Source organism: Phaenicophaeus curvirostris, chromosome 1, assembly GCF_032191515.1.
Source record: "Phaenicophaeus curvirostris isolate KB17595 chromosome 1, BPBGC_Pcur_1.0, whole genome shotgun sequence".
Classification (NCBI taxonomy): Eukaryota; Metazoa; Chordata; class Aves; order Cuculiformes; family Cuculidae; genus Phaenicophaeus; species Phaenicophaeus curvirostris.
The window spans coordinates 207226479-207243111 of NC_091392.1; the positions used below are offsets into that span (position 1 = coordinate 207226479).

The 16633-nt window shown below is 41.0% G+C and overlaps 1 protein-coding gene across 3 annotated transcripts in view; it reads right to left on the bottom strand.

Moving 5' to 3' along the window:
- The window catches only part of MYO16 (myosin XVI), a 303016-nt gene that overhangs the window by 122417 nt on the left and 163966 nt on the right, over nt 1-16633 (bottom strand). For 2 of the 3 annotated variants that reach the window (XM_069883455.1, XM_069883453.1), the window contains exons 16-19: nt 13512-13659; nt 3538-3649; nt 846-963; nt 34-105 (exon numbers count right to left, since the gene is read on the bottom strand). In XM_069883455.1, the coding sequence (XP_069739556.1) occupies nt 34-105; nt 846-963; nt 3538-3649; nt 13512-13659 (450 nt within the window). The remainder of the gene's footprint in view (nt 1-33; nt 106-845; nt 964-3537; nt 3650-13511; nt 13660-16633) is intronic. The other variant, XM_069883454.1, reaches the window with a different exon arrangement.

Genomic DNA, 16633 nt, shown 5'->3' on the forward strand with positions numbered 1-16633 from the left:
AGCTCTGATCTGTGAGAGGCTGGAAAAGATTACCTTTAAAATACTGAACATCACTTGTTAAGGCTGAAGCGAGCTCATCTGGTGAAACCTGCAGCATCCCTGCCACTGAAATGAAAAGAGAATTTAAAGAAAGCTTGATATGTGCTTATTTACTTTTTATTACAGATTTTCTTACATAGGTGTTATTTTTGAACAGCAAAAGGACTATGCATTAAAGAGTGCTGTCACAGGAGTAATCAAAATTAATGAACATATAAAATCAGATTACTGTAATCAGCACTTCGTGAAGTTTGAGCATAGCTATTTACAGCTCTCTTTCCCCTTGAAAGATTACTCAGGACTTTCCCCAGGGCTTGGCAGACTTTCTCGAGTATTAGAGTCAAGGTATGTTACTTATTGACATTGCGTATCCATAAGCCACTTTGAGGAGATTTGTTAGTGACCAGGAGGGCAAACTTCAAAGCGTGAAAACAAGAGGCCCTTTTCAGATATAGATTTTGAATGTAAGGAATTCATCTCAAGGCAAATTCTTCAGCTGCTGACAAGCAGCACAAAAGCATTTTAAGACTCTGCCTAAAACTCACTATATAATTTCTTTTGGAAAACGATAACGTTAAATGCGACATTGAATTAGAAAATTTGCAATACTAGCGTTTTGTTTCATCCCGTAAAACACCTTAGTTTACAAAATATTTAAGACAATACTTGTCTCCCACGGTGCCTTAGGAATTTTCAAAGTCACTTTTTGGTCTCCTTGGAACTGTGTTTCCATCTGTTGGAGGATTAGAGCAACTGCGCTGCTGTTGGACCAAGCAGGCGACCCTCCAAGGTCACGTCCTACTGACCTTGCTCCAGGAGCTGCAGGTCTGACACAAATGCTGTCTCAGCGTCTGTCAGAGCTGTGAAGCGAATGTCTCCAAGGTGCAGGATTGCTGAGAGAATTACGAACAGGTTCTCCACCTCCTGCATGTATTTAACGCAGAATTAAAGATAAGGAAGAAATCTATTGGACACACCAGTGAAAAGCAATGCTTTATAAAAATATGAGTTCGGTTAGTTTGTATCATTGGCACTTGCTAAGTTAAAAAGTATTCATGTGTGAACCTTTAAAAGGAAATTTGGGTTATGGAAATCAAACTGGGACCCACCTAGGACATAAAACAACAAGACTACCTTCTTTTTGTTTTGTTTCCACGTAAATCACATTAACTACTGAGTTAAGAAAATTGTTCAGAATGTGATAAAAAACACTGAAATATCTTTAAAGGATGCATTATGATGCATTGTTATTCTGTGATTATTTCTTCAAGAAATAAGTGTGTTTTCTCCACAGAAAATTGACATTAAGACAACTTCTGTGTCTGAGAATAGTAAGGTTTGTTTTTTCCTCAGTCAATTGCATTCACAAAGTGTCTAGCTCTAAATTATAACAAGCTTGGAAGCAACCTTAGAGATCATCCAGTTCTAACCCCCTGCCATGGGCAGTGACACGTCCCACCAGACCAGGCTGGTCAAGCCCCATCCAACCTGGCCTTCAACACCTCCAGGGATGAAGCAGCCACAACTTCTCTGGGCAACCTGGGCCACGGCCTCACCACCCTGAGCACCAAGAATTTCTTCCTAATGTCTAAACTAAATCATCCCCCTTCCAATTTAAAGCCACGTCCCCTCATCCTTTCACTCCATGCTTTTGTAAGAAGACTCCTCACCCAGCCTTCTTGGAGGCCCCCTTTAGGCACAGGAAGGCTGCTGTAAGGTTTTGCCAGAGCCTTCTCTTCTCCAGGCTGGACAACCCCAAGTGTCCAAGCATGTCTTCATAGCAAAGGTGCTCCAGCCCTTGCATCATCTTTGTGGACTCCTCCGAACTTGCTTAAACAATTCCATATCCTCCTTCTGTTGGGGATTCCGGAACTGGACACAGGACTCCAGGTGGGGTCTCATGAGAGCAGAGTAGAGGGGGAGAATCATCTCCCTCAACCTTCTTCTTTTGATGCAGCCCAGTTTTGTATTTGATTACACGAATATTCACGGGAAAAAAAAAACTAAAAACTACTCTTCTTTATATTAAAATGTGGCTTATGTTACCGAAAAAACATTTGTTACTAACTTTACTAGGAAATTCTGAGCAACTACATGATGTAGCATCATCACAGAAATCTACCTTACACTTAAATAACAGCTTCAGCAGACTCACGTTTATTTTTTACTGATAGCTCTTCATCCCTTTTCATAACAAATAATGTCCATTTATCATCACAAATGTTGTCCCTTTATCATCTTTATGATAATCCAGCATGCTGGCATGTTAACTGTTCCTCTACTTTTTTCTTATGATGCTAAATACCTTGTAGGGATAAATAAGTTTTTGTCCCCTTGTAGAGCTACAGGTGCTGGTGCATGAGTTTCTTGCAGATGTGTCCCTGCTCAAGTGTGCTCGGTAGGACAGGACATGTGTAAAAATGCAGGGAGGTTGTTAGATATTGTATCCCGAAGGGAATTACACAGCTTGGAATTATAGCATCATAGAATCATAGAATCACTATGTTGGAAAATACCTTTGAAATCATCAAGTCCAATCGTACCTGTCCACTAATAAATCATAACTCTGAGCACTTCATCTACCCGTCTTTTAAATACCTTCAGGGATAGGGACTCAACCACCTCCCTGGGCAGCCTCTGCTGGTGCCCAAGAACCCTTTCAATGAAGACATTTTTCCTTACGTCCCATCTGAACCATCCCTAGTGTAGCTTGAGGCAATTACCTCTCATCCTATCGTCTGTCACTTGGGAGATGAGACCAACACCCACCTCTCTACAACCTCTTTCCAGGCAGTTGTAGAGAGTGATGAGGTCTCCCCTCAGCCTCCTTTTCTCTAGGCTTGCACCAGTTCTTATACTCAGCCTTCCATTTCTTCTGATTTTTCTCACACTTCTGTCCTCCTGAAACGCTTCTTGATTAATTTTCCAAATTATATTCATCATTAGCTTTATGGGATTAAAGACCAACATCAGACCTATCTTCTTGTTGCTTTTGGGGAGGCTAAATCAGCTCTTTCAAGTTACCCAGATCTAATTTTCTTGGACTAAATATGTACTTACATCTTTTCAGGTGTTGCTAGCAAAGGCATTTGGAATGTGTGTTTCACAAAATCAAAAGAGACAGGGAGATTATCAGGAAGAAGAAAAAAGCCCTGTGGGTTTTATGAGGTTCCTGTCATATGGGATTTGATTGTTTCTTTTTATCTATGTAATTTAATTGTTCAGAGTATTATACCTTGAAGCTGTTTTGTGAATCTTTAAGAACGAGAAAGATTTACATTGTTGGTGCTGTGTCTAATTAAAAGTGATTACAGTAATTTCCCTTGAGTGAACTAGTACCGTATATTGTTTCAAGGTCTTAACCAACACAAAAAAAAAAAGACAGACAGGAAGACACTTCTTTTACTCACAAAATGTTATCAGCGAGAGTTCATTTTGGGCTTTTTTTTAACTAATACAGTGATTTTAGCCACAAATAACATAAGCTGGTGAACTTACCAGGTTATTGAATCCCATAGCACCTAGAGCTTGTTTTAGCATGGCTAATTTCTCTCTATTTTGAGGGTTGCCTGTTAACGTTGTGTCTTCCAGTACGGTCTGGCTTAGATACCTGCACAGAAGAAAAGCAGAATATATAACTTCTACAAGGACCGTGTAAAATCAAAATTTGAGGTAAAAAGACAGCTTTTCCCTTTTAATCAGGGATTTATTACAATTTTTTTTTCTCAGTCTTTGGAAGGAACAGTGCCAATGAAAGAACGCTCCATGTTTCTTAAGCTTTTGCTTAAGACTTTTGCTAAGAATGAGCTGTCTAAATATCTTATGGGATCTCATATATAATTAGATCCGGTCAAGATTGTGAAAATGTTTTCTTTTACCGTTATCATTAAATTATCACTATTGAAATACACATTAATCATGCAATCTACAATCTTCACAAACATTGCTTACATCAACCAAAGAATTCCCCGCACTTAAATCAAAGGAACATCGTTACGACACCAACAAAGGTGGACAATATATAAACACTCCTCCCCTCATCCCTTCACCATAATTAAAACAGCAAAAATCCCCTACAATTATTCTGCTCTCTAATCGCGTTCAGTCTGAGATCTGTCACGTCAAGCCGGGAAACAATACGTGCTTAATTTCCAACAATTCTTGTTCACAATCCTATTCTAACTGAAATGTAGAGGACACATGGTTTTAGAATAAAACTGCTATTACCACAGGAAGGCTGACTATGCTCTCATAACAATGGCAGCTCTTGTAAATGTGGCCTTTTATGTGAATGTCTGTAGCTTTTAAAAACACAAGGAAAAACTATTTAGTATTTGCACTTTTCTAATGGATAATGAGGATTACGAGATGTACATGATAAATCATAGAATCATACAATAATTTGGGTTGGAAGGGACCTTAAAGATCATCCAGCCCTCTGATCATCCTTGTAGCCCTCCTCTGGAACCGTTCCTAGAGCTCCATCTCCTTCTTATGTTGAGGATTCCAGAACTGGACACAGAACTCCAGATGAGGTCTCACAAGAGAGGAACAGAGGGGCAGAATCCACCCCCCTCGTCCTGCTGGCCACGCTTCTTTCGATGCGACCCAGGACACAGTTGGCCTTCTGGGCTGTGAGCGCACATTGCTGGCTCATGTTGAGCCTCTCATCAATCAACACCTCCAAGTCCTTCTTCGCAGGGCTGAAATGACGAGCGTATTTTTACGGGATTGATAACAGATTTACCAGTGTAGGTTTCTGCTGGAGTGATAATAGGATGAGTTACGCCAGCAGGTGGGCATAAGAAGAATGATGGGTCAAAAAAATATGTGCCTGGGTGCATAAGTACTTTATACACCCACAGGAGAATGCAGTCAGCAGATTTCTCAAGTAGAAACAAGTCTTACTTCAGTGGCTAAAGCTGGTGGATTAACAAACCTTTGAGAACATGGGCCTGTGAGCACCACTGCCAGAGCTCTGCACTATTCCCTTGTTAGAAGAGAATCTGACTTTCCCAGTATAATGAAGATTTAATTAGCGGAAGTGCTGGCACCATCGGAAAGGGCTGCAGCTGGACATTTTAAGGAGAAATTTCTTCATGATGAGAGTGGTGAGGCACTGGAACAGGTTGCCCAGGGAAGTTGTGGCTGCCCCATCCCTGGAGGTGTTCAAGGCCAAGTTGGATGGGACCTTGGGCAGCCTGATCTCCTGGAAGGTGTCCCTGCCTATGGCAGGGGGGTTGGAACTGGGTGATCTTTAAGGTCTGGAACAGCAAGAAAGAAGTAAAAGGGAGTTTTTTCTTGCCAGGTTTACACGTACAGTGAAGTAGAAAAATGAGTTATTCTACCACGATATGTTGTCCCAATTCAGCAAAACATTTACGTGTATCTAACTTCCAACTCGTGCTTCATCCTGTTGATTTCATATGAATCTTAGTATCATAATTAATGTTCTTAAGAAGCACAACTGGAAGTTACAAGTTGACATCCTATGTTGAACTTCGATTCACCATGAAGGGAAGACAAGCTGGAGAAATGGGCCTGTGTAAACATCATGACGTTCAACAAAGCATAGTTGCAAGGTCCTACACATGGGTCGGGGCAATTTGTGGTTTCTACACAGCATGGGGGACAATGCAAGCAGCCCTGTGGAGAAGGACTTGGGGTGCTACTTGATAAGAAGCTCAACATGAGCCTGAAATGTGTGCTCGCAGCCCTGAAGGCCAACTGTATCCTGGGCTGCATCAAAAGAAGAGTGGCCAGCAGGGCAAGGGAGGAGATTCTTCCCATCTACTCTGCTCTCGTAAGACCTCACCTGAAGTATTGTGTCCGGTTCTGGAATCCTGAATATACGAAGGATACAGAATTGTTTAAACAAGTCCAGAGGAGGGTTGCAAAGATGATCGAAGGGCTGGAGCTCCTCTGCTATGAGGAAAGGCTGGCAGAGTTGGGATTATTCAGCTGGAGAAGAGGAGGTTATGGGGAGATCTTAGAGCAGCCTTCCAGTATCTGAAGGGGGCCTTCAAGAAAGCTGGGGATGGATGTTTTACAAGTGCCTGGAGTGATAGGATGAGGGGAAATGGCTATAAATTGGAAGGGGGAAGATTTAGGTTAGGCATTAGGAAGAAATTATTGACGTTGAGGGTGGTGAAACACTGAAACAGGTTTCCCAGGGAAGTTGTGGCTGCCCCCTCTGTTGAAGTATTCAATAGCAGGTTGGATGGGACTTTGAGCAGCCTGGTGTGATGGGAGGTGTCCCTGCCCAAGGCAGGGGGATTGGAATTAGATGATCTTTAATGTCCCTTCCAACCCAAACCATTCTATGATTCTACAAAAGACCAGCAGATGAGGTGTTTAAGTGAGACAGCAGGAAACAAACATTACTGGAGAGGTAGACTTCAAGATGCCTTAAGCTTTGCATATATTATTTCCAGCTATATTATCTTGACATATAATTCTACACAGTGAAAATGCAATATTGCACAAAGTTTCCTAAATTGTACCTATATGACCTTGGTGTAGTACAGAAAGCACAGTAAATGAGGCTAAATATCTCAAATGGACCACTGCCTCAACAGAGCTACGATACTTTTTGCACATCACCGTCCAAGATATAGTTGCTACGCTCCACAATAAGTCACACAGACTTATCTTTTGCCTCTGCCTGTCTTTATACACAGTCTATATCAAACCTAGTTTTAATTGGATTTTTTTATATTACAAAATCTTCATTAATTGATGCTTTGTTACAAGAAAATTCTCAGGAGAGACAATGATACAGAAGGATGAGGCAGTGTTTCATAATCAGGTTCCTGTTCTAATACAATCAATATTCATGTCGTGGGCGTCATTTAATATGACACAGTATGAAGAAGCGTGGATTAACAAGCTAAATCCCTTCCTTCCCCTTATTAGTGCTGCCCAATAAACCATGTACCTCCACAATCATGTAAAACACGTGGTGCTTTTGCCTTTGCTGCCCTCGTTCCTCCTCCAGCTCAGGCTGCTACCCCTGATTTAGCACAATAGTCATTACTGAAAATTCAACAGTAGCAAATCAGTTCATTTTCATTTTAAGCCAAGATGGAAATTCTAGTATCTCAGATGTGCATTAGTTCCAGAAAAAAAATAACAATTTATGACTGGGACTGTTGGAACGGGTTCAGAGGAGGTCACAAAGAGATGAAAGGACTGAAGAAACACTGCTATGAGGACAGGATGACAGGGTTGGGATTGTTCAGCCTGGAGAAGAGTAAGCTCTGAGGAGACCTTAGAGCAGCTTCCAGTCCCTGAAGGGGGCTTTCAAAAAGCTGGGGAGGGGCTTTTTACAAGGGTGCAGAGTGATAAGATGAGAGGGAATGGGTTTACATTGGAAAGAGGAAGATTTAGACTAGACATAAGGAAGAAATTCTTCACGCTAAGGGTGGTGAGGCCCTGGCACAGGTTGCTCAGGGAAGTTGTGGCTGCCCCCTCCCTCACAGTGTTGAAGGCCAGGTTGGATGGGGCTTTGAGCAGCCTGGTCTGGTGGGAGGTGTCCCTGCCCATGGCAGGGAGGTTAGAACTGGATGATTTTTAAGGTCGCTTCCAATCCAAAACATTCTAGGACTCCATAAACCAGTTTTCCTACGTAAAGAAAAGAAGTCAGTCTGCATGCAAGTGCAAACTGGTCCAGTTCACATCTTGAAATGCTTCAGAAATTGTGTTTGAACTTTGCTCCTACAACCCAGAGTAATATCGTATTCCTGAACTCAGACTCACTTTGGCACTAGTTGACAGGTAGGTGTCATTAAATTTATGAGCCTCAAGGTGTTTCTCCACCAGCATTGGCTACTTTTAAAATGCTGATTCATTAAATAAACCTTAACTGGGTTAAGAGCCACAGTACCAGATTTAAAAGTTAACAGGTAGCTGCGTACCCGCTTATAACTTTCACCAATATCTAGTTAAAACGTTGATAATATACTTCAAAATTGTCTCATATAAAAAACGATTGTAGCTCGTGGGTCCATTTCCAATCAGCTGATTTACAAGAAGCTCTCTTCTTCCCAGACATACAGGCACGGCCGTGTCTGTTCATGTAAATATGCTAAATAAGTGATTCTGAACAGCCTTTAATGCCCTTTAACTTGGCCAATAAAAAGTTAAGGCTCCCTCAAGGCAGTAGTCACTCTAGTGACTAGTGGTGGGAGGTGTCCCTGCCCATGGCAGGGGGTTTGGAACTTGATGATCTTTAAGGTCCCTTCCAACCCAAACCATTCTATGATTCTATGATTCTCAGAGTGACTTCAGAAATACGAATGCCAGAACTATATTATCACTCTAGATTTATGCAACTTAATATTTAAGTGGTTTCAGGAGCTGAATCCACTGAATCTCCCCCCACGTATGAGACGATTAGCATCCTAGTAAAGTGAAGAGACATATTTTATACTTAAACTAAAAGCCAAATGAGCTCCACTAACATTTTTATGAGTGAGTAATCAAATCTACTTTTAAGCTAGGATTTCTACAGTAATTTCATCCCTTTGAGCAACGTTAATTTTTGGTCTGACATGAAATAAGTGGGCTGCCTAAACAGTCAGAACTTAATTTCTTCAACAGAGGACCAAATGTAGAAGTTAGATAGACTGATACACAGATAGACAGGTGGGTAGGTAGGTGGGTATGTAAATAGATACATACATATAGATAGATAATTAGATAGGAAGGTAGATAGATAGACAGACAGACAGATAAACTTCCATGAATGTCTTCTCTACTCTAACAAAAGGCTGAACTTAGCCCAGAAACTTTCAAGAGTAGGATACTCATCAATAGAATTTATAATGAGTTGGGAAGCCATCTGGTTCACATTATATTTATATTTTCTATTTTCTTTCTCCGTTTCAAGCAATTCATTCCAAACAATGTTTTAATATAAGCTTGCTTTTCTGTTAAAACTAAGATAAATGCAAGTTTCTGTTTTCAGCACACTCTACAGATCTCAGTACTCTTAATTACCGAGATTGTTTCTTTCTCTTAGAAAATTTCTTTCTCTTAGATTAAACAGATTTCATGTTTTCCTGCCTCCTACTCATCCTTCATGCTACAGTTTATTCTCCTATTTTGTTTATAGCATGTGTTTCCATATCATGCTTACCCCAAAGGACACAAGAAAGACAAAGGCTCTCTCAATCAAAGAAATAGCAACTGATATTATGCCAAGTCAAATGAAGTAACTGCAAGTTTCTGGATCAAAACTAAACATGCAGAAATAAACTGAATACTGCTATAAAAAGACAAAAGTCAAAATGGCTTTAAATGGTCTAATGTTATTTTGTTTTCAGTTCTGAACTTCTCACTGGCACCAAGAGGTTGTAAAAATAGCAAAGATTACCAGAAAGATCTGAGTTCCATTAGGACAATGCAAAAACACAAGGAATGCCTTAGCTCTACCATACCTCTCTAAACACATTTTGCTCCTGAAAAAAAAAAAATCTCATTTTTTTTTTTCATTTACACACAATTCTACACCATCAGCTTGTTAGAATAATGGTGGAGAGAAAAACAGTTGTTGAAAGGAAACAATTAGAATAATGGAATCATAGAATCATAGAATAATTTGGGTTGGAAGGGACCTTAAAGATCATCCATGTCCAACAGCAGCCTGGTCTAGTGGGATGTCCTTGCCCGTGGCTGGGGGTTGAAACTAGATGATCTTTAATGTCCCTTCCAACCCAAACCATTCTATCATTCTATGATTATAAAGAATAGCGTAATGCTGTAGCTGTGAAGAAACCTGAGGCTACATTGCTTTACTAAAAATACCCCACTTCAAAGCAGGGGGAGGGGAAGAGTTAAATTCTATGTTTTAAATACTTTGAAGGCTTTGAAGACCGAAAGGATTCTGAGTTCCTGATCACTAATTTATTCCTCTTCTAGGAAAAGTTGTTTGGATTCACTTAGTTTATTCAGAAAAGGCAACAGTTTGAAGTCACTTTGCAAGAAGCTTCAACAGGAAATAACTGAGAAAAAACCTGAATAATTAGATTCACATGAAAAAAGCTTTATCTGATAAGATATCCGATAAACATCCAAAAAGAACAAATAGTGTTTTTAAATAGATGTCTGAACACTGCAGTGCCAACTCTTTAGAAGTAATTTAGAGCTGAGCATTTGCATAAAGCTGCTTTTATCAATAAAGCTTTTCTTTGGCTACATAGACTAGATTGTATCTTGCATTATTGCAAGAGAGTTTAAGCCTGAGATTTCTTACCTTAAACTCCTGAATGCAGTAGTTGAGTGGGCCAGATCTTTCTTGGTTGATTGAGTTGAACTAGGGGTGAATTTCTAATGCATCAAACTCATAGATAAATCAGGAAGGCAGGATTTGGCTTCTATTATAAATTCATTATTTCCGGCTTAGTCAAATTTTAATGAGGTCATATCATTCTGGTAACATCAATAAATGAGTATGTTATGTTTTCTTTAAGCAAGTGTTATCTTGACTTTCGGAGTAAATTTAATTAGATAATCAGCCCTATTGAAACTATTGGTGGTTCATGCCTAACTTTTTTGTTAGCTTTTCCTGCTCCTCTTCATATTGTTTAATAATGTGCCCTTACGTAGAAGATCAAAACATCTTAGTAAATACTGGCTGTAAAGATCACCAGATACCTCTACCCTTACACTGTTTGCTTAAACCACTGCAGTATCATAAATGAAACCTAACATTCTCATTTTAGTTCAAAGTACCTTAAAAAATCAGAGTAGTATTGTAAACACTGGTTAATGTTAGGCTTGATGCCATAAAAAGTGAGAGGTAGCTGGTCGAGGGAGGGGATTCTGCCCCTCTATTCCTCCGTTGCAAGACATCATCTGGAGTCTTGTGTCCAGTTCTGGAATCCTCAACAGAAGAAGGAGATGGAGCTGTTGGAACGGGTCCAGAGGAGGCTACAAGGATGATCAGAGGGCTGGAGCACCTCCCATATGAGGACAGGCTGAGAAAGTTGGGGTTGTTCAGCCTGGAGAAGATAAAGGCTCCAAGGAGACCTTACAGTGACGTTCCAGCACCTGAAGGGGGCTCCAAGAAAGCTGGGGAGAGACTTTTTACAAAATCTTGTTGCGACAGGACAAGGGGCAATGAGTATAAACTGGAGAGAGGCAGATTTAGACAAGACATAAGGAGGAATTTCTTCATGATGAGAGTGGTGAAGCACTGGAACAGGTTGCCCTGGGAAGCTGTGGCTTCCCCATCCCTGGAGGTGTTGAAGGCCAGGTTGGATGGGGCATTGGGCAGCCTGATCAAGTGGGAGGTGTCCCTGCCCATGGGAGGGGGGTTGGAACTGGATGATCTTTAAGGTCCTTTCCAACCCAACTCTTCTATGATTCTATGACTCTATGATGACTCTCTCTGTCCTCTTTCTCCCACCCCTTTAAAAGCAGTGACAGTTTTCTGCAACAAAAGCTTCACAGAACCAATGTGTCTTCTTTTACAGCTGTTCAGTGTGGGTGCCTCTTTACTGTCCGTAAGAAAACTTTCCGTGGATTTCATGTGTCGAGGAGTCATTGTAGAGAAGTGTCAGAATTTCTCATTAAAGCCTAAACTGATCAGAACCGATTTCCTTGACCGCTGAGGAAATCACTCCCCTCTCTAAATTATAAGGTTGGTCTTCAAAAAGGGCTTGAAAAATTACAGTGCAGGAAAGTGAATGGTATGGAGAAAAAAAAAAAAAACCAGTAGGCAATTTTCAGAGGCATTAAGTGCAAAGCCTTATGTCTGGGTTTTTGTGTGTCTCCAGTCCTCTTTTCTTCTGACAAGCAATAATACAATATGTGGGAAATGGTGATTATCTTAGTATTGTATATATTGAGCCCCACTCTTCCTTTCCCTCACGCACAAGGGCTCAAGATGAGATATTTCAACGCTGCAAGTGGTGCGATACCACTTCCCTCAATTAAAAATACTTAGGATGCAGCCTCTTTGTTTCCTAAGTGCTATAGGTATAAAGCAAAGAAAACATTGCATTTCCCTCTTTCTCTTCTTCCCTTTTATCTTTGGATGCCACTTTCTTTCCCAAATAGTTGGTTACTGCTTTCTTATTTAAAATGTGACAGAAATAAATATCAATCTTGAAAATAACAATTTTCTGTATCTGTGCTCTTTGTCTCTAGATGTAGCTCTGGCAGTCTGGTGATACAAGGTAAATTCATGGAGAAAAGTTGTTTTTTAATTAGTTCCAAATAACTGAAAAAATCAGACATTTTAGGGATGTTCATAGAATCATAGAATAGTTTGGGTTGGAAGGAACCTTAAAGATCATCCAGCTCTCTGGGCTTCAAGTGCACAATCCATGCGTTTTTTCTATTTACAGGACCTAAACCTGGAAATACTATTTTATTCAAGTACTAGCCAGAGTGGAAGGTAGAAAAGTTGTGAGAAAAATCCATAGAAAAATGATATGAAAAAACTCAAACTACTCATTTCATGTAATTTTAAGTATACCTGGTCTTTTGACAGTTACTCACTATACTCATTATATACTCAGCCAACTTAAAAGATCATTACTACCAAATAGGCTTCTCTCTTTTCAGTGATATTTATTAGGAAAACCTGAATAAAGAAAGGCAAATTATCTAAATCGGAAATATGAAAAAAACCTGAATTAATAATTTTTGAGATAGCCTCAAAATTTCCTGAAAAAAAACAGAAACTTCCATTTACGTCAAACATTTGAAGCATTTCCAGCCTTCAATATGTTGCATTTAGGTGCATTTAGGTGTATATATACAGCTCTACCTACTTCAGGTATTATTACTATGAAAGGGGAGGTAGTCAGCACAATTTATTAAGCCACAAATGTGGTTGTGTTCACCCCAAAGCATTTATCTACATGTAAATCTACGCAGAATGGAGTAGGGACTCAATCTCCTTTGACTGCAAATGGGAGCCAAGAAAAGCAGCTCATATAGAGACACACAGAAAGACCTAAGTTTAGGTCTTGGGTGTTAAATCTATCCTCAATTTTACAGCAGTCAAAACTTCATTTCTGTTTTTTTTGTAATAATATGAACTAGAGTAAATTTAAAAATGAAAATATCAATTAGCCATAATGATATTTAATCAAAATCACCATATTCCACAAGAAAAGTCTAATTTTAATCATTTTTTCCTGAAGACAAAATGCTTCAACAAAGGAAAAAGAAAAAAGAACAGGCGTACTCTAGTCCACAGAAGATGGAAACATATAAGTTCCCTTCCTTTTTCTCCTTTAAGTCAATAATCCTTGTGAAAATAATACTCTGATCTTATTAAGACATTAGAGGTGTATGCCAGAATTAAATCCTCATGAACAGTTACTCAATAACAAATAATTTCAGAGCTAACCGAAAAGTTAGGACACAAATGTGTAGTACTGGATGAAGGATCTCAACGGCAAAGAGCCAGTGAAAAAAGAAAAATATTAATTCTAAACGTACAGTGGTTTTCCTACCTGTGTGCAGAGAAATTACTGAGGTATAGGGTGTATTTTTCTTCAGCAGAAAGCCCATCCATCATCAAGTAAAAAACGTGAAAATTACTCTGGTTGAGAGGCTGCATAATGACACGAGACTTCTCCAACATGTATGTATAAAACCTAGCTGATTGAGAAACAAAGAAATAAATTCATCATTATACTGATTGCTCCAAACATATATTTAAACCATTCAGCATGCCAAAAGTGAGGAATAAATAATGTTTCATATTAAATAGTCTGAGGTGAGCATGTGAAAAATAATACCTTTCATTCTACCATGGTTTTCTATAGAAATCATATATAATCTGATCATATATATATTTATGTGTGTGTATATATACAATCAGGGGGCACCTCCCATACAAGGACAGGCTGAGAGAGTTGGGGTTGTTCAGCCTGGAGAAGACTCCGAGGACACCTTAGAGTGACCTTCCAGTATTTGAAGGGGGCTACAAGAAAGCTGGAGGGGGACTGTTTACAATGGGCTGGAGTGATAGGATAAGGGGCAATGGGTACAAACTGGAGAGGGGCAGATTTAGACATAAGGAGGAATTTCTTCACTATGAGAGTGCTGAGGCACTGGCACAGGTTGCCCAGGGAAGCGGTGGCTGCTCCACCCCTGGAAGTGTTGAAGGACAGGTTGAATGAGACCATGGACAGCCTGGTCTGGTGGAAGGTGCCCCTGCCCTGTCAGGGGGGTTGGAACTGGATGATCTTTAAGGTTCCTTCCAACCCAAACTATTCTATGATTCTATGATTTACTGTCTTACAGTATCTTGAAAATTAAGTAAGTAATTTTAAAGATAATGAGGTTGATTTATAGTCTGTTTTACTTCTTTGAGGAACCAGTTATCGTATTTGGCAGGAGTTTCTAAGAGAGAAACTCTTAGTCATCTCAGTGAAGTGCAGCCATCTGAACGCTGGCATCTGTTCTAAGCTAAAGGAGAGAGAAAGATGCAAGAGAGATTCAAGACACCTTAGAAAAAATAGCCTTGTAACCATTTCCTCTCCTTCTGCTGGTAATCAAGAATTCTAATAGTTTAGATTAACCACTTAACTTCTAGATGATACTTGAGATCTCTACAAAGAGACAAATTCTCTGCAGAATTGGTCATCAACAAACTCACGGAACTGTGCTTGGGGAACCATGGACATTTCAGAAGGTCTATGATGAGCTGGCCAAACAAGAAGCCTTGTGAATCAGCAGCTTTGGGAAGAAGGTGAAGGAGGATGAACCTGACCATGATTTGCCTACAGGAACGTTGATTACAGGATCATAGAATCATAGAATCACCAGGTTGGAAGAGACCCACCAGATCATCGAGTCCAACCATTCCTATCACACAACTGCTCCACTAGATTACAGGCATTTTAGAGGTACATGTGAAAAGACAGAGGGGGATTCACTGTTTTGGGATGATCACTGCAGCCCTCCACTGACTGTACATCACCATGAAGTTCCGGATGCAGTAGGGATGAGAATCCCTATCTGTAGGTAGACATCAAGACCCACCTTGTAAGCAGAGATCTGATTCTTATTCCCACTTAGCCCACTGCTTGTATGCTTTATCTTATCCCTGGTTGATGTAGAACACTAGCTGCGATGTAAAGACCAGAATCATAGAATAGAATCATAGAATAACCAGGTTGGAAGAGACCCACCGGATCATCGAGTCCAACCATTCCTATCAAACACTAAACCATGCCCCTCAGCACCTCGTCCACCCGTGCCTTAAACACCTCCAGGGAAGGGGACTCAACCACCTCCCTGGGCAGCCTCTGCCAGTGCCCAATGACCCTTTCTGTGAACAATTTTTTCCTGATGTTCAGCCTAAACCTCCCCTGGTGGAGCTTGAGGCCATTCCCTCTTGTCCTGTCCCCTGTCACTTGGGAGAAGAGGCCAGCTCCCTCCTCTCTACAACCTCCTTTCAGGGAGTTGGAGAGAGCAATGAGGTCTCCCCTCAGCCTCCTCTTCTCCAGGCTAAACAACCCCAGCTCTCTCAGCTGTTCCTCATAAGACCTGCTCTCCAGCCCCCTCACCAGCTTTGTTGCTCTTCTCTGGACTCGCTCCAGAGCCTCAACATCCTTCTTGTGGGGAGGGGCCCAGAACTGAACACAGGATTCGAGGACCGGTCTCACCAGTGCCAAGTCCAGAGGGAGAAGAACCTCCCTGGACCTGCTGGTCATGCTGTTTCTGATACAAGTCAAGATGCCATTGGCCTTCTTGGCCACCTGGGCCACTGCTGGCTCATGTTCAGTTGGTTGTCAACCAACACCCCCAGGTCCCTCTCCTCCAGGCAGCTTTCTAGACAGACTTCTCCTAGTCTGTAGCACTGCATAGGGTTGTTGTGCCCCAAGTGCAACCCGTCACACACGACTGAGCACCCACACCACCAGGACGCAGTACATTCTGCTGCAGCTTTGTGCTTTTTAATCTCTGCACTACAGCAGAGCTTTCACGGGGTCTTAGCAAGCATGCGTAGCCTGGAAAAAGACGAGTTTAGAGGACAAAGTGCACTTCTCAGCATTGGAGGAGCTATATTTTTGAAACGCTGTGAACTGGGGAGGATACTAAATCATAGCTACCCACAGTTGGAATCATAGAATCATAGAATCATAGAATAACCAGGTTGGAAGAGACCCATCGGATCATCGAGTCCAACCATTCCTATCAAACACTAAACCATGCCCCTTAGCACCCCGTCCCTCAACATAAGAAGGATATGGAACTGTTGGAATGGGTCCAGAAGAGGGCCATGAAGATGATAAGAGTCCCTCTGCTATGAGGAGACAGTTGGGCTTGTTCAGCCTGGAGAAGAGAAGGCTCCAGGGAGAACTTACAGCAGCCCTTCCCTACCAGAAAGGGGCCTACAGGAAAGCTGGGAGGGACTCTTTACAAGGACATGGAGTGATAGAATGAGGGGGAATGGCTTTAAACTGGAAGGGGGAAGATCTACATTAGACATTAACAAGAAATTCTTCACAATGAAGGTGGTGAGGCGCAGGTTGCCCAGGGAAGTTGTGGCTGCCCCTTGCTGGAAGTGTTGAAGACCAGGTTGGACGGGGACTTGAACAGCCTGGGCTGGTGGGAGGTGTTC